A 24,032-nucleotide genomic window follows, 5' to 3' on the forward strand; every position below is an offset into this window, starting at 1 on the left:
CTTTCTTTCTTAACAAGTGGCCTTCAGGTATTCCCAGGATTGATCTGTTTTGTTGGGAGAAACCTGGAACAGAAATGGAAAACTGCCTTCTCGGGAAAATGAGATATTGCACTGCTGCAGAAACAAATATCAATGAAATTGTTATATTCTTAGCCATCGGAATACACTAATCATCCCTCCTGGGGAAGGAGAGAGAGGGAGGGAGAGAGGATCTGAGTGAATCTGAACAGAAGGATTGGGCAAGTTAAATCCTTGGGTGCGTTTTAATGACCGTTTTGTCAGTCTTCAATTCAACTTTGTTTCAGTTCCGCAAACATTTACGTTGCTCCTCCACTGAGTCAGACCCCAGGCAACACTGAATAAAAAATAAAACAGTCCCAGAGCTCATGGAACACAGAGCTTAGCAGAAAGACTACCCATATTAAACCGACACACAAGCAAATAAATGTCATTCCTCTCCTTTTAAGTGTGTGGAGCCCGCACATTCCCTGCCCAGAGAGGGTCCCTGAGCTCTGGTATCATGTGTGGAGACTGGCAGCTGGACGCTCCTGTCTGATCATGTTAACCCGGAAGCTTGACCCTGTCCTCCTCCAATAAACACAGACACTCGCATTCCACCTCCAACTTCAGCTGCCACGTGGGCAGGCTATGGGCATGAGCTGCACCGCTCTTGGTGGGAAAAGAGATGCCCTCAGAAGCTGATGCTGCAAACCCCAGGCCATGGGCATAGGTGTCCATCCTGTGGTAAGGAGGCTTCCACACCCCCCCTCAGGCTTGTCCATAATACTGTGCTTTAGCAGGCAGACGGAGCCGCAAACAGCAAACTCAGTGAAGACCTCATCTTGAAAGAAGAACGCTCCATGGCATCAGAATTTAGTGCTGGCTTGTCATCCTTGATTTCCTTCCTGTGATGTATTTGCTCAGTTGTGTTTTAACTTTTTCTGGAAAATTCTCAAGCATATATAAAAGTGGAGAGTGTGGAAAAATGAACTCCCATGTCCACATCACTCAGTTTCAACAATTATCAACTCATGTCCAAGTTTATTTCATGTATCCCTCTCCCCACTATGAACTGAAACTTTATTTCTTTGGTGTATTTCAAAGCAGAGCCCAGACACCATGGAATTTCACTTGGAAATGCGCTGTTGTGTTTTTATAGCCCTATAGTATTTATTTTTTTTATTGAAGTATAGTTGATTTACAATGATGTGTTAGTTTCAGGTGTACAGCAAAGTGATTCAGTTATACGAATGTGTATGTGTATATATATTCTTTTTCAGATTCTTTTCCGTTACGGGTTATGAGAAAATATTGAGTTCAGTTCCCTGTGCTATACAGTGGGTCCTTGTTGGTTATCTGGTTTATATATAGTAGCGTACGTATGTGTATGTACCCCTTTAAACAGTCTTTCCCTAAATGGGGATAATGAAATGTGGGAAGCTTAGCGCCCACACATCTGTAGCAGGTTGATCTACTCTAGGCTGTTAAAGAGGGTACAAGGATCTTTCTGGAAGGAGCTAACGGTGTTTGCTCTGATACCTCCCCTGGCTTCCTGCGTCCAACCTTTCATCTCGTTTTCATTTGTTTGGCAACTATTCCTCCCCCTGGACTTTGTGGCTATTTTCCTAAGGAGCTCAGTCCTGCCCCTTTGTTCTCTGCTTTTGTTCATGCCTCCTTCCTCCATCTCCTCAGATGTCTCTCCTGGAGCCAGACATTCAGAATCTCACAGCTGCATAGAAGTCCAAGGTCATTTATTCCAGCATCTCTGATACACAGATTCTTCTATGACAGTCTGTTTTGTGGGAACTGGATTTACAAGGCAATGCAAGGAGGGTGGGTAGTCGCTGTCTGAAAGGTTCACCATAGGAGCCTTTTACAGGAGAAAGCTCCTCCAGTGCCTTTCTCAAGTTGACAAAAGTGAATTTACTTCTCTGAGTTACACATTCTACTGCATAAACTGAGACTGTGTGTGGTTTGGGCCGCTCCTTTCTTGCCTTTTAGTGTAATCTGTAATTTTATGAGAATTTTCATATTGTAAGTCATTGAACCCAGCCCCATTCCCTTTTGCAGAAAACTTCTCCTGTTGCTTGTAGGATGAGGAGAAAATAACATCTGGAATAGAGTGTGGATCGGCATTGAAACAGAATCACATTTTCATCATTATTGATCCGTTCACTCATGTATTTATTTTTACACTCTACTCAATGTCTTAATTATGTTAAGATGTTAACATAGTTCCAGTACCTAATAATTTGTGACACAGTAGGTAATAAATGCATTTTTTAGTCAAATGAGCAAATACTGAGTACTGGCTCTGTACAAGGAACAGAGCTCAGTGTTATAACATGTAGGAAAAACACGAGTAAGACTTGGTCTCTCCCTCCAGGTTACTCAGAGCCAGCGGGGCTTTAAGACAGGTACACACGTTGCCATAACACACGGTGGCAAGTACGAAGTGTGGCCACAGGATTTAGGACAAGAACATACTGAGGGGATGCAGAGGAAGAAATTCCTTCTGGCTGAGAGGATTAGGCAGGACTTCAGGAGATAGGGACACGGGGGAGGTTTTGACCATGAGGAAGGTATTAGGATGAGCTTCCCAGGTGGATGAAAGCAAGTGAGTGATGGTATGAGGATAGGACTCTTTCAAGGAAGAGTGGTGGGCGAAATTGGAAAGCATCACATATGCTTGTGGAAGTGAGAACTAAGGCTGAAAACAGAGTTTAGGACTTGACAGTCAGGTGCCTTCAGTGGCAACAAGAAGAGTTCAGAGGCTACCGGGGACGGTTATTGAATCATGGAGAGATATCTCCTGGCAGAGGCATCCATGATGCCAGAGACAAAGCACTGTCCCGAGTTCAAGTGCCGGCTCTGTATCTTATTAGCACAGTCTCAGTTTTCTTACTGGTACAGTTGGAAAACTTATACCCATCTCACATAATTGCTATGAGCATTAAGTTAAAATCTGTATGTGCAAATTTAACACCACAGATAAATGTTGGATATTTACTGTTATAGTCAGATCTGTGCATTCGGAATATTGACCTGGTCACAGTGTCAAGGATCGGTGGAAGTGGGGAGAGACCTGGGGCAAGAACACTGGTTTGATTGTTCAAGAAACCAGCCTTTTCAAAATGTTAGAAGAAACACCAAGGCACCAGGTCGTAAACCTAGAAACATAGGGGTCTGTTTATAGGTAATCTCCTTTCTGACTCATGTGACTAGGGCCATCAGGGGTTATACTTAAAAATGTGAGCAATCAGCATGGAGATGACACCAGCCAATAGGGACAGAGGCTGGAGCATGGTCCTGGAGACTCTTGCCCTGCCAGGTGCTGCCATGTTAGTTTCTGGATCTCGGCAAATTCTCAGAGTCCAGGGGACGTGCTGGGACAGGTGGGGCTTTGAGGTGGGACTCAGGATCCTCAGGACAGCCTGGATGTTCTTATCCCATTACTCGGTTCCTTCTGCTTTCTCCTCTCACTCAGGAAGGGGAGGCTAAGGCATTCTGTGGTTATTTACGAGGGATACTCATTTGTACCATTTGCAACCAGACTGCATGCCATCTGCATCCCATGCTGGTGTTGGGGAGAGATGCACCGAGAGAGCTTTGGGTGCTACCTTCCAAGGTTGTATGAATTTGATCTTTCTTGGCTGTGGGTTTTGAGAAGAGACCATAATAATAATAATAAAAAATCACTCTGCCCCACTTGCTTGAAAGTGGAGAGCACTGCTAAGCGTAGGCTTGTGACAATCTTGGTGTGCAGTCCCTCTCTTTTCCTGCCTTCAGGTGAGTGTTTCTTATACACCCTGTGTCTTGGGGTGAGGGTAAGAATGATGATGACCTCGCACTAGACCAGTATTGGTATTTTGCAAAACTGGAACAAGGTGAGGGAGTGTCATAGAGACTGAATTTCTCTGAACTTCTGTTCTTGCCTTCCTCAGGAACATTTCTGACTTTAGCTAGGCTTGTTGTCACCCATTCAAAACATGACGTTCCCTAGTTCCCTTGCAGCCAGGTATGGTAGATGGACTACCGGCTCTACTTGTCTTCACCCCGATCCGAATCACACCCAGGTTATGTCCTCATCGTGGACGGATTGTACTTGTCCCTTGACTTTACTAGCATGTAAGCAGAAGTGCCAGTGTGCCAGTTTTGAGTCTAGACCTCAGGAGACCTGGCCTGTTTTCACATCCTCTTTGTGCTATGAGAAGAACATGTCCTGGCTAGCCCAGTGGTCCAAGGAAGACGAAAGACATGTGGGACAGAGTCATTCAGCTGACACACAGACCTGCCGTGAGAAGTGGGATCCGCCCAGCCACTGTAGCCTGAAGCACACATGCCTGAACGAGACTGAATGGGCTGAATCCTTGCCAACCTGCAGATGTGTGGGAGTAAATGCTTAGTGTTGGATGCCACTGAAATTTAGTGGTGTTTGTTATGCTGCAGTAGCTAACAGATACATAGGGAGTGACCACGTGACTAGGTTCTGCTGAAGTTTGAGTGGAAATGATACATGGGGCTCCTAGGCATACCCTTCTCCTTCTCATTCTCTTCCATATTTGCTGTCTGGAATGTGGATCTAATGGCTGGAGTACCAGTAGCCATACTGAGCCATGAGGACAAGAACTACATTCTAGGAATGATGGAGCAGAGATCTGGGAAGAGCCTGGCTCCCTGTGGACTTCATAGAGCCACTAAATTAAACCTGGTTCATTCAACTCTAGGATATTTTTTTTTTGCCTGAGAGAGTCTTACACATCTCTTATGTAAGTTATTACTTGGGAGTTTTTCCTGTTATATGAAGGCAGATAGAATCCTTACTGATATAGGTAATAAAATGAACTGGGCTGACTGGAAGGAGACCCAAGGAACCGCTGGGAGATGTGGGAGAGTTTAATGTTACTTTGTTGGCGAGGAGAATTTTCATGGCCTGTGACTCTGGAAAGCAGTCTTAAAAGCGTTGGAAATGACCATTTCTGTTTTATGTATTGTAGATGGGCAGAGCCAGTCTCAAGAACTGATGTGATAGGTTGTTGCCTAAAGTACCTAGAGCAGGCTATCCCTGTTCAAAAATACCTCTCCCATTATAGTATCCCACGGCCTGAATTTCCTCCAGTAGATATCCATTGCTTTGTGTCAACAGGCCGGCTCATTGATGTGGTACTTCAGTGAGGCATGCTCCATCTTCCCTAATTCAGTGTAAGTACAAAAGGATGCCTTCCTCCTAATTTTCCTGCAGAGTGATGGTAACACTGTTGAGTACATGGGCCTTCTACCGGGAATAAAGGACCATTTTCAGCCCTGGAAAAGAAGGCTGGGTGAGCACTTTGTGGGCAGCCCAGGGCCACGGGACAATAGAAGGAGGCTTTATGGAGGAAAGTTTGAGAGTTGATCAAGAGGATCATTTTGGTTTCCATGTGAGGGATTTTCCTTAGACCCTCCTGGCCCTTTACTACACTCCCTACTCTCTCCACTTTTATAGAGGAGGCGGATGGCCACTGGTCCTCATTTCTCAATGAGCTCTCTTTCACTTTCTCCCTCCACCCTGATCAGTGAGAGCACATGGCTGTGTCAAGGTCCAGCCTGGAGGGAGGGCAGATGGCCAGTCCATTCTGGCTTTCACACGAGGCTGTGCTCTCGCAACACTGTCTCTGTATTCATAAAGGCCATGTTTGGCCTCCTGTTAACTCTTTTATTTCTCAGTTGGTCAGAACTCATGCCGGAAATAGGGCTGCTATGTATTATTAGTCTCCCACAAGACCTCAACAAGGAGACTGAATCACAGGCTTTAGCCCAGGAGAAGCGGTATAGCTCAACTGTGAAGTACACAGCTTCTGCAGTCCTACTGTCTGGGTTTGAAGCTTTGCTCGGGCATATGTTTGACAAATGGCTCAGTTTCCATATCTGTAAAATGGGTATAATAATCCCACCTATGTAATTGGGCTGCTTTGAGGAATAAATCCATAGAAAGCACTTGGCTCAGTAACCCACACCTAGTTACACTTAATAAATGGAGCCATTATCATGCTGGTTAGTGTTGGGGCAAGGTCTGCCTCTAGGGCCTGTTAGAGGATAGGGTTTCTGCTCTCCCCTGGTTATAGGAATGGACATGTACTTATATAACACTGAAAACCTGGATATTGTGTACACCTTGGTCCTTATCCTCAGAAACTCAAAACTCAGATTATTGATTTTATGGATTAGGAGAGTTTCATCCGAAAGAATTATGAGATGCCTTTATCTATATGTCTATGTACAGATTTTTCTATGTCTTCCTGCGGACTTACACCTAGCTTTGTTCTGAAATGCGTTTGAAGCTGCAAGACAGAAGGACAGTAGTTATCTTCACAAAATATGGGTCCCTCTAATCTGGATGTCATTGAAATTGATTGTAGTAATTGGAGTAGGGAATGCATTGTTTTGTGTGTAGAATTCTTATATTCATATTGAAACAGAGGTATGGGCGTGAATATATTCACTCTACCCCTCTTTACGATTGCACGTGCATTTCAGGAAATGAAAGTACCCACCCAGGTCCAGGCGTGCATAATTCTAGAGAGTTTGGGGCTTGCTGGGTTTGTGAAGGAAACTTGGGAGGTTTTGCACTTCCCTGGGCTCTGTCAGCAAATTGGCACTTGTGTTAGTTTCCTAAGGCTGCTACAAAGCACTGTAAATCGGAAGGCTTAAAAACAACAGACATTTGGTCTCTCTCAGCTCTGGAGGTTAGAAGCCTGAAATCAAGGTGTTAGCAGGTCCATGCTCTCTCCAAAGCCTCTAGGGGGAGGATCCTTCCCTGCCTCTTCCAGCTTCTGGTGGCCCCAGGCACTCTCTGGCTCGCAGCCCTTCAGTGTCTGCCTGTCACATGCTGACATCTGTTACGTCTCTGTCTTCACATGGCATTTTCCTCTTCCTATAAGGACACCAGTCACACTGAATTAGGGCCCACTAATGACCTCATCTTCTCCTGATGATGTCTGTAAAGACTCAATTTCCAAATAAGGTCACATTCATAGGCACTGGGAATTAGGACTTCAACATATCTTTTCGAGGGGACACAATCCTATCCATAACAGCACTATCCTCTACTCTCCAGTTCTACAAGGAAATGTGTTGTGCACCCATAAATATGAAGGTAGTTGGAAGGCTGTTTGGACGAAGGAGAGTGACTTATGGAGGGGGACTGGAGGGCAGTATATGAGATGGAGAGTTTCTCAGCCTTGGATACTAAGAAGGAGTCTTCCTCATTCTTCCTCTGTGGAATCCGCTGCCCTACATAGAGTCAGCAGTGGAGCAGCTCTGAGGGTCAGTGGGACATGGCAGTCTTACTGTTGCCTTGGTGATGGTCAATGAGAAGTGTCAGTTCTCTATGCTGCTTCCTGGGAGAACATCCGTTGATTCATTCAGCAAAGGTTTATTGAGCTCCTAAAATGTGCCAGGCACTGTTCTAGGTACGGAGATATGGCGGCGAACGAGGAAGACGAAAATCCTACTCTTGTGGCGTTCTCTGGGGGGAGACAGAATAAATGTCAACAAATCAATTGATATTTCAGATAGTAATAAGCACTATAAAAAAATGAAGCAGTGTTAGGAGACAGAGAGCCGTGGGCGTGAAGCGAGAAGCTTCTTTAGGCAGGTCTCCCCGAGGAGTTGACATCTGAGCAGAGATGTAAGTCAGGTAAAAAGTGAACCACACAAAGATTTATGGAAAGAATGTTCCAGGCAGAGGAAGCAGCACATACAAAGACCATGAGGAGGGTGTGAACTTGGAATGTTTGAGGAATAGCAAGATGCTGGAGTGAATGAAGGGGAGAGGGAGAGAGAGCTGGGAAGGTGGGCAGAGACCTGGTAACATGTTTGGATTTCTTCAAGATGTGATGGAAAAATGCAGGGGAGTTTTGAGCAAGGGAACGTGATCTGATACATGTTTTAAAAAGCAGACTATGCCTGCTGGAGGATGGCTGAATTGTCAGGGGCAAGAGGGGAGGCTGAGAGAATGATTGAGAGTCTAGGGCAGTAGCCGAGGGAAGGGGTAGTCATGGATTGGAGGAAGGTGGGAGTAGTGAAGGGTGGTGAGAAGTAGTTGATTTGGGATTTTTCTTTAGGTCTAAGGGAAAGCAAGTCAAGGATGACCCCACGTCATTTGGTTGGAATACCTGATGAAGGCTGGTGCCATCTCCTTAGAAGGCAGCAGGAAGGGAGTTTGGAGGGGGGGGGAATCAAAGGTCCTCATTTGGCCATATTACAGTTTTTTTCATGATCATTAACAAAGTTTTTAAAAAACAGGTTTATTGATACACAATTCACATATTATACAACTCACCCATTTAAAGTGTACAGGTCAACGGCTTTTAGAATATTGTGAATATCTGTGAGAGTTTTGCGTCCATCACCACAATCAGTTTTAGGACATTTTCATTTCCTCCCAAATAAACCCTGCGTTCCTTAGCTGGCACCTGCCAAGCCTTCCTTCCCCTTCCCCCTGCCTTAGGCAACCAAGAATCTACTTCCTGTCTCTATGGATTTGCCTATTCTGGACATTTTATATCAATGGAATAATGTGACATGTGGTTCTTTGTGACGGCTTCTTTCACTTAGCGTAATATTTTCAAGATTCATCCCTATTGTAGCATGTATCAGTACTTCATTCCTCTTTATTGCTGAATAATATTCCATTATATAAATATACTGCATTTTACTTATCCACTCATCAGCTGATGGGCATTTGGGCTGCTTCTACTTTTTGGCTATTATGAATAATGCTGTTATGAACATTTGTGTACAACTTAGTGTGTGGCCATATGTTGTCAGTTCTTGTGTATGTACCCAGGGGTAGAATTGCTGGGTCACATGGTAGCTTTACGTTTAAGTGTTCAAAGAACAATTTTACATTCTCGCCGACCAGCAGTATATGAAGGTTCTAATTTCTCCACTTCCTTGTCAACATTTATGATCTGGCTTTGTGATTTTAGCCATCCGAGTGGGTGTGAAGTGACACCTCATTGTGGTTTCGATCTGCGTTTCCCAGCTGGCTAATGATGCTGAGCATCTTCTCATGTGTTTTCTGGCTGATTGTATATCTTCTTTGGAGAAACGTCTCTTCAGATTCTTTGCCCATTTCAAAACTGGGTTACTTGTCTTTTACTATTGAGTTATGATAATTTTTAATAGATACAAGTTTCAGTCAGATATAGGACTTGAAAATTTGTTTCCCATTTCTGTGGGTTGTCTTTTCACCCGTCATGATGTCCTCTGAAGCACAAATATTTTTAATTTTGATGATGTGGCCATATTACAATTACGGCACCTGATAGGTAGTTGGGTATGTAAGCCTGGGGTTCAAAGGAGAGGTGGGGACTGGAGATACGCATGTGAGAATTATCCATGTGTAGATAGTAGTTAAAGCCAGGAGGCTGGATGGCAACACACAGGAGTAAGTGTGGCTGGAAGAGAAGAGGACTGGGGACTGAGCCCTGAGTCTCCCCAATATTTAGGGGTCAGGAAGAAGAGGCAGAGGGATGATCAAAGGAAGCCTCTGGTTCCTGGAGAGACCATGGAGGGAGGCCATTCAGAAGGGCAGGGTGGACTTGGGATATGGTATTGGGTAAACCAAGCCTCATCACTGCTTTCACTGAGCATGGATCCCATTGCAATATCCCAACATCACAGCCACGTGGTCCCTTAATTGACACCACAGAAATTTGATAGACGAATTCTGTAAAGGTTACCTTAGGCTACACACTCCAAATCCCTACTCAAATGCATTTATAAGAGGAGATTGAAGTACTTAGTTATCTAGGAAGATTTATGACCTTGTTAAGATTAACACTTGTTACTGCTAATGGATGTGATGCTGCAAAGCTTTGACAGAACATATGCCTTGCTTTATTTTTTAATGGAACATGCTAAAAGCTCCATCCCACAGGACCAACTAATTACACAGAAGCTTTAACAGAGAGAAAGCTCTAAAGGTCTGACTCAGACTACCTTTTCCCTTTGTTGGGGTCACTGTGACTTCTAGGATTTCTGAGATCAATAAAAGGGCCTTTAAAACAACAGTTCAAAGCCACGAAGGGCTGCTCCTGCTGAGATGTATTTAAAATCCGTGGAGAGACAGGGGGCATGGGTCTCACAACACAACATGGTGTAGGGGAGTTCTCGTTCATTAGGCTCAACTAAACTTGGGGAATCCAATTTTCTGAAAGATGTGTGATTTTAACGTTAGCTTTAAATGTAACATGCTCCAGGTAGAAGGAAAAAGTCCTGACTCTGTAATGAAAACACACAGAGAGAGTCAAGGCAGACAGATCCCCTCTGGGCTGGAGTTGATCCCAGAAGAGATGGAGAATCAGTTCAGCCTTGACGTCAGTTTACCTCAATCCTTCAACTCAACTTTGGAGTGGCAGTACACTTCTTTGTTGCCTTCCCTTCTTCTACTTCAGCTGGTAGGAGCTGGAATTTATCTCTTGTTCATTTCCTTTTTCATCTGCTAAGGGACCACAATGCAAAGCGCCTAGTGGGACAGTGGCTTGCATACAGAAATATCTAGAAAAAAAGGGCAGAGATCAGAAGAGTACGCAGATAAAACCTTCTCTTAAGGGCTTCCCTGGTGGCGCAGTGGTTGGGAGTCTGCCTGCCGATACGGGGGACACGGGTTCGTGCCCGGGTCCGGGAGGATCCCGCATGCCGCGGAGCGGCTGGGCCCGTGAGCCATGGCCGCTGAGCCTGCGCGTCCGGAGCCTGTGCATCGCAGCGGGAGAGGCCACAGCAGTGAGAAGCCCGCGTACCGGAAAAACAAAAATCAAAAAAAAAAAAAACACCTTCTCTTAATAAACTGTGTTGCAAGTTTGGTGACCTTCAGTGGTGGATCCTGGGATCATAGCGATGTAGGGGTTAGGAGTACAGGGAGTGAGAGGGGGCACGAGAGGTGAGAAGGGCAGATCCTTATTAGTGAAGAGGATTCTGGAACGTTGCAATTGTCTCCTGGGAAATGAGGGAGGGTTGTGTTCAGAGAAGTTTCCCTTTCCTTCTCTGGGATCCCTGTTGCCAGTATCAGAGGTGTGGGGTGGACTCGGAGAGGGGACCAGTGCGAGCAAGCTGAGGAGTTTTAAATCACGTGGGGCTCATTTGGTACAAATCAAAGGTCCTGTCATGTCTGATTTCACGACTCTGCATCCTAGTTATAAATAACATTCCTGGATGGAAGTGTGACAAACCTGGGAGCTATTTCTAGGGAAGGCTCGGTTCCAGAAGGGGGTCACATAGAAGGAGGAGGACTTGACTTCTTTCCCACACTCCTAAAACAAAGCCCAGCTTTTCTCTCCGTGGAATGGTCCTCGGGAGGGTCCCAGAGGGACTGCGGGACAGGCATAAAAGTGACTATGATGGCTTTTGACAAAACCATCGAGAAAGTCATTCAAGGAAAAAAAAAAAATAAAGGTTAGGAATTTCCCCTAAGTGGCAGCATCTGACCTGCGGAACCGGAAGGCTTGCAAGTAGACCCCCCAAACCCCACCGTAGCTCGCTCGGGCTCAGCGACCCTTTTACTGGGCCCCCTGCCTCAGCGTCCTCTCCCTGAACCTCCAAAGCGTGTACCCAGTCAGAGGGCGGGAGAGGGGACAGAAGATGCAGGTGGCGAGCCGCGACTCTGCCATCATTCCCCTCAGGGCCCTACTCGCCCCTCGCCAACCAGTTGCCTAAGCAAATCCCGAGTAATTGTTTTCCGGGGAGGGGCTGGGCGCGCTCTTTGGCGCCACCTGGGTCGGGATTCCCCCTGGAAAAAAACCCACCCGCGGGGGCTCCGCGGTTCTTAGTCTCGACCAAGATGAACTAGGGCAACTTCTGCAGTCTCCAGCGCGGCGCGGAGGCAGAGACAGCGGTGGTGGCGAGGCCGGCTCGTCTGGGCTGGAGGGCGTGAAGCCGAAGGGGTGCTTCCGCCTCCAGCTCCTCCCTTTTGCCCGCGGGTCCTGGGACTCCAGCTCCGGTGCTCCGAGTGGTAGCGGCTGCTGCGCCGTCCGCCCGGGTCTTCGCAGCGGAGGGGAAACCGCTCCCAGCGCCGAGCGCAACCTGCCGGAGTGGCCGAGCCCCGCGCTCCCGCTCCAGCTCCGAGGAGAGCGCAGCCGCAGCGGGGGCCGGGGTCCGAGCAGGGTGCCGCCGCCCGCTCTGGGGGACGGGCTGGGGGCGGGGCGGCCGGGGCCGCCTTCCTGGGCGCGATCCCCGAGCGCAGCACCCGGCGCCGCCGAGCCACCTCCCCCGCCGCCCGCTAGCAAGTTTGGCGGCTGCGAGCCCGGCGCGCCTCGGAATCGAGGCGCATTTGTTTCCTCCTGGCTTCCGCGCGCCCGGCTCGGCGGGGACCCTTGGGAGCGATGCCGAAGGATGTGATCTTAATTGTGTGGTTTTGTGTGTGCACCGCCAGGACAGGTAAGCACGGCTGTGGCTGTCGGAGGGATCCAGGGATAGGGGGGAGCCGCGCCGCTGTGCCCGGCGCCCACCTAGGCGTGAGGAGAGCTGGAGCTGAGCTCTGCACTGGTCCGGGGAAGGGCGTGGATGGGTCCCTCGAACCTCTCTGCCCCGGTCCAGGTGAAAGGGTGAAAAGTGGGACTCACAGGCTGGAAGATGCCCCCCGAGGAGTGCCCCCTTCCCGGAGGACACGGCCTGGCGGACGCAGGAGTGAGGGGCGCGGCCATTCGGGCGCACCCTCCTGCTGCTAGTAACCGGCTTCCGGGTCGAAACCCACAGTAGGGCGGGTCCGCGAGCCCCACACCCGTGAACTTGACAGGTGCGGTGGAAACCGCTGTCCTTGCGTCCCGCCGGGCCGCAGACGGAGCGCTTCCGGCCGGCGGGCGCTGCGAGGGCCGGGAGGGCGCGGCGCGGGGTGAGGGCTGCGGGCGATCCTGGGATTCCGCGATCTCTTCCTCGTCCCCTCCTGACTCTTCCCCAGGGGAACTCCAGGAGTGGTCTCTCTTGCCACCCCTATCCCCCCCTCCCCCAGAGGGCAGGACAAACTGGGGGGAATTGGAACTGTGGGAGCAATCCCGGGGAGATTCTCTCAAGCTCGCACTAGTTTTCCCGTGCTATAACTGCACGTTGGGGGTTGTAAAGGGGAGGCAAGGATAATTGGCGTCATTTTCTGAAGTCCCCACTTCTTTCTGCCTCCAGAGACGCAGTTGTGAGGACTCTAAGCGCGCCTCCTTCCTAAAGCTTCTACTCGCCCCCAGCCCCCATGTCCCCTGGGGTTTGGAGACCCTCTCTCAGCCGCCTTCTCCAGGGGACTAGTAGTAGATTTGGAAAGGTGGGGGTGGGGTGGGATGGAGGAGGAAATTAGCAAAAATAGGACCCTCCCCCCAGGGGTGGGGTGGGGCGTCGCGAGGTTTCATCCCTACGCTAGCCATCCTCGCCACGCGCGGCCGACTTCGCACCCCAGAATCGGTGTGTAGTCATTCCCTCTGCTTTTCTCTTTTTCTCTTTTATCACTCTCATTTCCCTTCTCTAGAGGCATAGCCTCCTTCCCATGCAGAGTTTATCTGTAGAGGGCTGGGAAGGGATGCCCGGCCTTGGTCCGCTCAAAAGTTCCCTCCGCCGGCCCTTTCCATTTTCCCCAGGACTGAGCGGGAAGCAGCTTTTCCTTTGCTTAATGAAAGAGCGGCGGGTGTGGACTTCTCCGCGGACAAAAGGCATCCCCATCCCTTTCCTATCTCCATCCGAGCTCCCCAGGCTGCCGAGGTGCCAAGACTCGGTCCAGCCTAGAATAGGTGCTTCTTGAGTGCCGGCCCATCTAGATGGGTTAGTCTTTTAAAAACCGAGAACACACTGGAAAAAAACGCGCCCCCGGAAGATCAGGGCAGGCGAGGCTAGTGCAGAGCCTGGGCTAGCAGCCCTGCGTGCAGAGAATTGGAACCGAAGAGAGAGAAACTAGGTGGGGGAGAGGGCAGCATCGGGCATTTCAGGTCTCAAGTGCACATCACAAACAAATATACTTAACGTCCTTTGTTATCATTACTCTTTTGAAAAGTCGGCAAAAAGTGCTTCCCCCAGAAGTGGACTGTGTCTCCAGGGCACGTTGCTTTTGGAGATCTTTAACGACACTGTCTTTTCCCCTTCCCCACATCAAGCCCCTTTAAAACTTGTAAACATTCTCTTGCAGGGAAGATTCACTCCTGTATCCATTCATTCAGCGAAGAGTTGAGTGTCTTGCTGGGTGCCAGGATTGCTTATATAAAGAGGAACCGGCTTGCTTGACTTCCAGAAACTTACAGCTTAGCTGAGAATCTAGATAGAAACTGAAAAGCAGTTTTATTGTACAGCTTGATGGGGGTGGGGGGAAGCGAGGTGGGAGTACAGGAGTTTGTATTGAGGAAACAGAGGAGGGGAGGTAGGAGTGAATTCTGGGGAGGGGTGGTCGGTAGTCAGGGAAGGCTTTAATCGGGAGGTGACATTTGAAAGTTGTGTCTGGAAGGCTTTGTAGGGAGTTTTCCAGGTGCACAGAGTAGGGAAAGCATTCCAGGCAGAGGGCACAGCTTGTCCAAAGTCAAGGAAGCATGGAAGGATCTGCCCATTGGTTGTGGCAGTTGCTTAGGGAGCTTGAGTTTTCCATGCCACTTGGTACTCTTTGAACACCAGAGGCTACCTATTTCTTCTACAGAAATTATCAGAAGAATGAGAAAGACAGGGGGGAATTATATCTCACTTCTTTCACTTACAATTTCTTGCGGCTTGAGGTGGTCTGATGAGCAATTTTCTTCTTTGGTTTTGGCCGGGAACCATCATACGAGCATCACACATACATCCTCTGAGGTAGCTAAGCCTAGCTCTCAATTAGTTTATCAGGATCCAAACAGACACTCGGAAAGTTTATTTGTCAAGTGGGACAATTGCTGTCTGGGCTGTTAACAGTCCAAGATGAAATAAACACGTGCTTCTTCGCTGAGTGAGCTGCTCCCATATCACTGCCTTTTAATGGAAATGAACAGATGGTATCAGGCACATTTTAATTAAAGCAGCACTGCAGTGCAGCAGCAGTTACATATGAAAAGATCTAATGATAGGTGTCACAGGAAGCTGCTTAAATTACTCATTGTTCAGAGAATTTGTTTGAAAGAGGAGAGTGGAGTCAAGAATAGGTCCTGTTCTCCAGTGCTGGTTATTTCTGGGTGAAAAAAATCTGAGATTTCCAGGTACCTCACTAATAATGAAAATTTAGAAGGCTACGATAACAGCAGTAATAATACATTATGTCCACGAGTTTTCTCCAGTAACCTGGAAGTGTGAATAATGGAAAACTCAGTGATTACTCCCCCATGGCTTTCAAGTGTGGTTTGGTCGCCAGGGCAATGGTTAGAGGGAGCCCCTGGGGCTGAGGGAATGCCTTTTGCTGCCGCCTGCTGGAAAGGAGAGCTTTTCTTTTAGAAGCACCTCCCAGGCAGTTCATTAACTATGAATTGAATAATAGAGCTGTGAACAAAAGCCCCCAGCCTCCAGTGATCATGTGAAATATTGGCTGATTTGGAACAGGCATAGAGCATGTTCTTTAAGGACGTTGCTTTTGGGGTGGTAAGAAACTTTGTAGGAGTCCAGAGGCCCAAACCCGATCAAATGGTTGTGAAATCCTGCTGGTAAATGAGGTCTTGGAGCATGTCTCCAGCATGGTATTCCCCTTCATGGGCCAGAGGAAAACAGCTGCCATCATGCATAGTGAGCTGGATTAGATTTGAAGTGAGCCACATCCAGGAGGATTTGCTTGGGAGCTTAGGCCTGGGACCCTGAAGGTGAATTGAGTGGGCTTTGGGCCTCAACACTCTCTGGGCTAGACTGAGGAGTGGCCAGCAGCAGGTGTCCTGGGAGATTAGGGTGGAGATTCTGAATCTCAGAGCCAGGCCTCAAGTGCCTCTGTGACATTGACATGCTGCCTTCCAGGTTTTAAAAAATATTTTTTTTTCCCCAGAAGCTTTTTATCCTGCTTAATTCCAATACCCAGCTTCAGCCATTTGAGAGCAGTTATCGCCAAAGTAGAAAACTTCAATAGAGTTTCCTTGGAAAGGGCAAGAGCTCCATGCTTGGATAAGAAGCAGAAACATTAAAATAAAAAAAATATTTTTATGGAACCAACACTTTCATACTGTATAAGGTTCAGGTGAAGCCATGCAAATGCTGTCTTATTAATAGATTTTCTGATTTTTTAGGCAGTGGGCAAAGTGCTCTCTTTTACTCATCCAGCTATTGGCACCAGGTATTTTCATCTTGAAGGGGACCACTTAGAGAAAAGAGTACGGTTCTGTTTCTGGAAGCCTAATTGATTTCTCTTGTTCTGTTTTAATGGGATGTTTTCATGACTAGAGGAATACAGTTATCTTAAAGCCAGGGAAGCCCCTTCGCTTGCAGGGTATAGGGAGAGGGGTTAATATAGATTTAATATACAGATTTCACAAAGCACAGCCAGGGACTTCCCTGGTGGCGCAGTGGTTAAGAATCTGCCTGCCCATGCAGGGGACACGGGTTTGATCTCTGGTCCGGGAAGATCCCACATGCTGCGGAGCAACTAAGCCCGTGCGCCACAACTACTGAGCCTGCGCTCTAGAGCCCACGAGCCACAACTAACGAAGCCCACGTGCCTAGAGCCCATGCTCCGCAACAAGAGAAGCCACTGCAGTGAGAAGCCCGCGCACCGCAATGAAGAGTAGCCCCCGCTCTCCGCAACTAGGGAAAGCCCACGCACAGCAACAAAGACCCAACGCAGCCAAAAAATAAATTAAAGAAAAAAAAAAAAACACGGCCAGAGTGAGAAGCCCTTCTATGTCATCTGGGCATGTGGAGGGGCTGGGAAAATGGGAGCCATCTGTATCTTTCGTATGATTCCAGTGGAGTTGAGGACCAGGGAGCTGGAATGGTCTGGAGAGCTGGTCCTATGAAAGGCAGATGCAGCAGACCCCAGCTGGGCACCAGATATGTGCTAGGAGTGTTCCTACAGTTATCACTGAAACCTCACGAGGCTGGGAGGCGCGTATTATCCCCATTTTACAGTTAAGGGAAATGAGGCTCGGAGAAGTGAAATGATTTTTCCAAGGGCACAAATTTAGTAGGGAGAAGAGACGGGACTGAAAGTGGCTCTTAGTTTAGTGTTGTTTCCACAACACTTTCCATATTGAGGTGTTCTCACATGGAGCTGGGAATCCAAGGGCACCATAGGGGTGTTCTGCCAGTTCTACAGAATCTGTGTGGGTGCCTTTTAGGCTTGTCCGGTTGCAGGGCTCCAAGTTTGGGAGATTCAAACAACTTAGGGATAACCATTATTGTGGGTCTTTAGTCCCCGCGTTGGTCACTTACTGCCACGATAATATTGTATAACAAGCCACCCTAAACTCAAAGCAACATTTCTTTCGGTGCATGCGTCTGTCGGTTGGTTTGGTATTGGCTCACTGGGGCCAGGTGTGGCTGGGAGTCGTTCCAAACCCAGGTAGGGTGTCTGCTCCGTGTGTCTTAGTCTCCTTGGAGCAGTGGCCCAGTAGGGCCATGTTTTTCTCACTGTAATGCAGAGGTACAAGGGAACAGGCCTCACCACACAGGCACATCCAAGCCTCTGCTTGTGTGACATTGCTAACATCCTAATGACCCAAACTAGTTACATGGCTGGGCTCAAAGTCAAGGGATGGGGAGGTTTACTCCCACTCTAGTGGAAGGACATGCAAAGCCACATAGCAAAGGGTGTGGCTATGGGAGGGGTAAAGATTTTTTTTTTTAATTTATTTTTGGCTGCACTGGATCTTCATTGCTGCGAGCAGTCTTTTTCTAGTTGCCCTGAGTGGGGACTACTCTTGAGGGGCGTGTTTTGCGGTGGCTTCTCTTGGTGCAGAGCACGGGCTTTAGGCACATGGGCTTCAGCAGTTGTGGCACACCGGCTCAGTAGTTGTGACTCACGGGCTCTAGAGCGCAGGCTCAGTGGTTGTGGCGCATGGGTTGTGGCGCATGTACTCTGCAGCATGTGGGATCTTCCCGGACCAGGGATGGAACCCCTGTCCCCTGCACTGGCAGGTGGATTCTTAACCACTGCGCCACCAGGGAGATCCAGGGGTAAAGATTTGAAGCCAAGAATTCAGTCAACCATATTCCTTTTAGAAAGTTTCCTGGGCTCCAATGCCATCCTGTCCTCTCGTGGTATTCCTCAGGTATGCATATTGCCCTTAGATCACTGCACCCAAAGCAGTGATCATACATCCACTCATCAATTAATTAATCAGGTCCTGGGCTTCCCTGGTGGTGCAGTGGTTGAGAGTCCTTCTGCCGATGCAGGGGACATGGGTTCGTGACCCGGTCCGGGAAGATCCCACATGCCGCGGAGCGGCTGGGCCCGTGAGCCATGGCCGCTGAGCCTGGGCGTCCGGAGCCTGTGCTCCGCAACGGGAGAGGCCACAACAGTGAGAGGCCCGCGTACCGCAAAAAAAGAAAAAAAAAATTAATCAGGTCCTAAATTCAGGGCCTGACATATATGAAGCCTTGTGCAAGACACTGAGGCTACAGGGATGCTTCCTTCCTCTTGTGTCCAGCTAAGGTCACATTTCCCAAACCACATTTCAAATTCCTGGCCAGAGATAGACTAGTGTGGAGGTCCTCTGAGATCACTCTTAATTTAATTTCTGCCATATAGGTGTAGAGCACTATAGATCAAACTGAAATATTAGTTCCTTTCCTGCCTTTTCAAGGTGATCATAGAACTGCTGGGTATCTGAGCTCACTTGGAGAAAAACATTGCCAGTCTTAACGAGGGGCTTATGGTGCCGTGACCTGGGCTGATAGATGCCCGTTAGCGCAGTACTTCTTTGCACAGAGTAGGTACTCGGTCAGTCATCAGTCTTTATGAATGGAGTCTGTGTCAGGCAGGTAGGATGGAACCTTAAGTGAGATCATAAGGTAAATCAGAGCACATCCCACTCTTCCTCCCCTTAAACACATACCTTAAAGCTCTCCAGTGATACTCCATTGCAATTAGAATACTGTCCCTTTCCTTGTTGCGGCTCACAAGGCAGGGCCTACTCTGGGGCCTCATTTTCTACCACTCCCCCCTGGGCTCACTCTGCTCTGGCCACACTAGCCTTTTCACTGTTTCCTCTACACGCCAAGTTTGTTCCTGGTTTGCATTTGCATTTTCTGTTCTCTAAACCTGGAAAGCTTTCCCCTCCAGATCTTCCCTTCCGGAATGACTGCACCATCGCCAGCCGCTATAGACATCAGGTGTCTCCTCAGAGGAACCTTCCTCTACCACCCTTTTTAAGCCTCCACCCAAGCTGCTTTCTGTTTCATAACTCTGTTTTATTTTCTTCGTGGCATTTATTGCCATCTCAAATTATCTTATTTATGTATTCGTTTATTTTTTGCCCTCTCCTCACCCGCTGCCCTAGGAATGCATGCCCAGGGAGGCCATCTCCAGTGCCTCGCAATGCAGTGTGTGTGTTACATAGAAAGCACTTAGTCATATCTGTTGAAAAACGACTGAATGAATGAGTTGTCTTTGGGTAAACTGGTCTCGCATCTGGCTGCATTTCGGAGGACGAGGGGAAGCCTGACGAAAATTGAGAAGGCAGCTCTATGCCTGTGCCTTTAATTTAACCCTTTGTCCACCTTCGGCTCCAAAGACCCTTCCCAGAGCCACCTTCTGTGGACAGAAGCCTAGATTGCTGCAGCAGCCCCTGTTTCCTAACAGGAAAAGAGTGAGGAGAGGGTACATTTCCTTCTCCAGATCTGTGGGGAAAGGGGTGAGGGCAGGAGGACAGATGAGATTGTCACAGCGCTTGGTGCCCTGATGAAATGCACTCGGTCTCTCTGGAACAAATTGGGTGTAAGCTCTCCAAATCTTGCCTCAGCGACTGCATTACCACCAGACAAACGTTGACAGTTGTTGCTGATTAAAACATTTCCAACTGTGCAATCAGAATTGCACTACTGAGGTGCTGAGTGTAGACAGGCACAGCCTGTAGGAATGGCTTAAACATGGTCCCTTGGACTGATCGCTAGCCTTATTAATAGATATAATTGGAAGCCACTTTGCGGTCAGGACTGAATCATTCTGCGGAACACCCTGTGGATGAGAGACAGGCTTAAGGATTTGCCTTTTTCAGATGAGGCAAGGGGGGCTCAGGGCCCTGTTCCTCTGTGCTAAGTTTCTCCAGCAAGAGTTGTCAGGGTGTGGAACTTTTCAGGAATCCCCTTGAAATCTACATCCATTGTTCTGAGGATCTCTCTCCTGGCCAGTCCCTCCGCCACCCTTATCCGTCAGGGTCAGGATCCCTCTCATTTTCTTCCTCTTTATGGAAGGTGTTGTTGCCACATTAATAGTGCTCTGTGGAGGTGTTTCCTGGTGACCGTGGTGTCAGATTTCACTACTGTATCAGTCTCTGAAGCAGGTAGATCAGGGCCACAATCCTGTATCCACAGTTCCCAATTCTAAAAAAGCTCAGAAACCCAAAGTTTCTTCATAACTCACCTGACAGCAAAACCTACCCTGAGCTGAACTCCTTTGGTGGCAAAACTTGACCTGAACAGACACGAGGCTATTTATAGTCTTTATTTATACCAATTAGAGGACGATATCAGACTTTTTGCTCTACAAATATTGTGTTTGGTTATGGGGTACTGATGCAGACTTTGCTGAGGGTGTTACATAAGATGTAGTATATGGGCCATATTAGCTTTCCAACAGATGGTCCAGTCTGAGTTCTGAAATATATTTGGCCCCTAGGGTTTTGCATAGGGATTATCAATCTGTAATGGGGAATGGGAGATGGGGAAGGGATGAAAAAACCACAGTATCAGTGGGGGTGATGGAGCAAAGAGTTGCCTTCATTTTCCATCCAGGGAAAGAGCATCTCTAAGCACTCATCACTGGGTTCCTTGTATTCCCTGCCACTCCTGTGGCCTCGTGTCATTTCTGTTCCATGTGGCCGCAAGCAAGTCGGCATTTTAAGCCAAGATGGCTCTTTGTTCCTTTTCAGTGGTGGGCTTTGGGATGGATCCCCACCTTCAGATGGATATTATCACTGAGCTCGACCTCACGAACACCACCCTTGGAGTCACTCAGGTGTCTGGACTGCACGACACCAGCAAAGCATTTTTATTTAAAGGTAAAGGCATTTTTCTCCTTTGCATGGGGGCAGAACTTGGGGAGGAGGGTCTGTCTGGGGACTGTTCCTCTGGTGTGTATTTGTCGGAGGATCATCTCTGCTATTTCCCTTGTGTTACCGTCATGAGGAATGTTCAGAAATGCCGAGGGTGTTTAGATATTTGGGGGGTGTTCTGAGGGCGTGGGAGGGGGCAGTCGGGGGCGTGGTGATGAAAGATTTGGCTTGGCAGTGACATATTTCCCGGGGGATTTTGGTGGGGATCTAAAGTGGAATGAATTTGGAAAGTCCTTGAAAGCCATGGGCAGCCACATTACTTTTACAGGATATTTCTTCTACTGTTATTCCTATCGTTACCTATACCTACGTCCATTCCTGTTCCTGTATCTTGAGCTCTCATTTAGTGGGTGGACCATGCACGAAGAGGGTGTCTCATGGCTGCATTTTCTTAGGGGTACAGCTTCCTTGGTTCTCCCCACTGTGAACTTGACTATAATTCATTAAATTACTCAGCAAGCACTCCTAAAGGCAGTACAGTGAGCTCTTAAAAGCCTGGGCTCTGGAGCCTGACTGCCTGGGATTAAATTCCAACCCTACCACTTACTGACTTTGCGACTTCGGGCGATTCCTTAGGCTGACTCTGCCCGTGTCTTCATCTGAAATAATAGTACCTAATGGGGCAGGTGCGAGGATTAGAGGAGCTGATCCATTCAAGTGGTTCAAACAGTGCCTGATAACATAGTAAATCCCTGGTGAGTATTAGCTGTTATTATGGAACTCCTATTGTGTACCAGGCAACATGCTAATAGTAGGATTATTAGTAAGAGTAAATAAATGTGGTGAGAGAAACAGTCATTACACAAGTAATTATTGACTTCCAGTGGCTATACTTAGCATGAACGGGGTGTATAGGTTGCCAAATAAGAGTATACAGGGAGATCTGATTTATTGGGAGTGGGGAGATAGTGGTGGTCAGGAAAAGGCTACCCTGAAAAAGGGATATGTCAGCAGAAAAGTGAAAAATGAATAGAAAGCTTGTGTAGGGAGAGGTGGCGGCTCAGAGCATTCTGGGCGGAGAAAATAGTATGTAGGAAGGTCTTAAGGCAGAAACAAATGGAAAGACATTTGGCATGGCTGCAAGGTGGTGAGTGGCTGGAGAGGTAGGCAGGGGCTAGGTCACACTGGGCCCAGAAGGCAGAATTGATATTTAGCTTATATCCACAGGCTGGGGTGTACTGACGCTTTATGGCCAGTGTCTATTTTGATAGGTGGGATGCCATGTACTTGTTAACTATTGCAAATATTACCCTTGCCCATAGGCCATGTTAGTTTCTTACTTTACTTTCAGATCAGTGGGGGCCTTTGATAAGTTGAAGGAGGGGAGTGATCTGATCAGATATGGCAGCCTCGATACTCCTCTATGAAAATGCCTGGCAGGCTCCTTTTAACCCAGCCTTTTGTGAAGATAACAAAAGGATTATTTTAGAATGACTGAACCAACATTATGGGATGAGATATATATATATATTTCCTCTGCAGAGAATTTAAAGCTTCTTAATAATATACAGCACATCTATAGATACTACTGTATAATAATATATAACAAGACTACAGATATGTTAATTTCCGCTTACTCTTACTAAGGAGTTGGTGAAGTAAGTAAACTGGGCATGGTTAAGAGAATACAAACAGGATTAGTTTTCTCTTTGCATTGTGCAAGGTCTCTTCAGTTACTGTTGAGAGGCCATTCCATTCTTTTTTTTTTTTAACGTTTTTATTGGAGTATAATTGCTTTACAATGGTGTGTTAGTTTCTGCTTTATAACGAAGTGAATCAGTTATACATATATCCCCATATCTCTTCCCTCTTGCGTCTCCCTCCCTCCCACCCTCCCTATCCCACCCTTCTAGCTGGTCACAAAGCACCGAGCTGATCTCCCTGTGCTATGTGTGGCTGCTTCCCACTAGCTATCTATTTTACATTTGGTAGTGTATATATGTCCATATATACACTACCACTCTCTCACTTTGTCCCAGCTTACCCTTCCCCCTCCCTGTGTCCTCAAGTCCATTTTCTAGTAGGTCTGCATCTTTATTCCCGTCTTGCCCCTAGGTTCTTCATGACCATGTTTTTTTTTTTTTTTTTTTTTTAGATTCCATATATATGTTAGTATAAGGTATTTGTTTTTCTCTTTCTGACTTACTTCACTCTGTATGACAGACTCTAGGTCCATCCACCTCACTACAAATAACTCAATTTCATTCATTTTTATGGCCGAATAATATGCCACTGTATATATGTGCCACATCTTCTTTATCCATTCATCTGTCCATGGACACTTAGGTTGATTCCATGTCCTGGCTATTGTCAATAGAGCTGCAATGAACATTGTGGTACATGACTCTTTTTGAATTATGTTTTTCTCAGGGTATATGTCCAGTAGTGGGATTGCTGGGTCGTATGGTAGTTCTATTTTTAGTTTTTTAAGGAACCTCCATACTGTTCTCCATAGTGGCTGTATCAATTTACATTCCCACCAACAGTGTATGAGGGTTCCCTTTTCTCCACACCCTCTCGAGCATTTATTGTTTGTAGATTTTTTGATGATGGTCATTCTGACTGGTGTGGGATATCTCATTGTAGTTTTGATTTGCATTTCTCTAATGATTAATGATGTTGAGCATCCTTTCATGTGTTTGTTGACAATCTGTTTATTATGTTGAGGTAAGTGGAGAGATATACCATGTTCTTGGATTGGAAGAATCAACATTGTGAAAATGACTGTACTATAGCTTCAATGCAATCCCTATCAAACTACCACTGGCATTTTTCACAGAGCTAGAACAAAAAATTTCACATTTTGTATGGAAACACAAAAGACCCCGAATAGCCAAAGCAATCTTGAGAAAGAAAAACAGAACTGGAGGA

At 47.3% G+C, this 24,032-nt stretch overlaps 1 protein-coding gene across 3 annotated transcripts in view; it reads left to right on the forward strand.

Moving 5' to 3' along the window:
• The first annotated feature begins 12,365 nt into the window (after positions 1–12,365).
• NELL1 (neural EGFL like 1) overlaps positions 12,366–24,032 on the forward strand; it is an 876,133-nt gene continuing 864,466 nt past the window's right edge. For all 3 annotated transcript variants that reach the window (XM_065883022.1, XM_065883023.1, XM_065883024.1), the window contains exons 1-2: positions 12,366–12,420; positions 20,979–21,107. In XM_065883022.1, coding sequence (XP_065739094.1) covers positions 12,366–12,420; positions 20,979–21,107 — 184 coding nt within the window. The remainder of the gene's footprint in view (positions 12,421–20,978; positions 21,108–24,032) is intronic.

The sequence above is a fragment of the Phocoena phocoena genome, chromosome 8 (assembly GCF_963924675.1).
Source record: "Phocoena phocoena chromosome 8, mPhoPho1.1, whole genome shotgun sequence".
NCBI classification, from domain to species: Eukaryota; Metazoa; Chordata; class Mammalia; order Artiodactyla; family Phocoenidae; genus Phocoena; species Phocoena phocoena.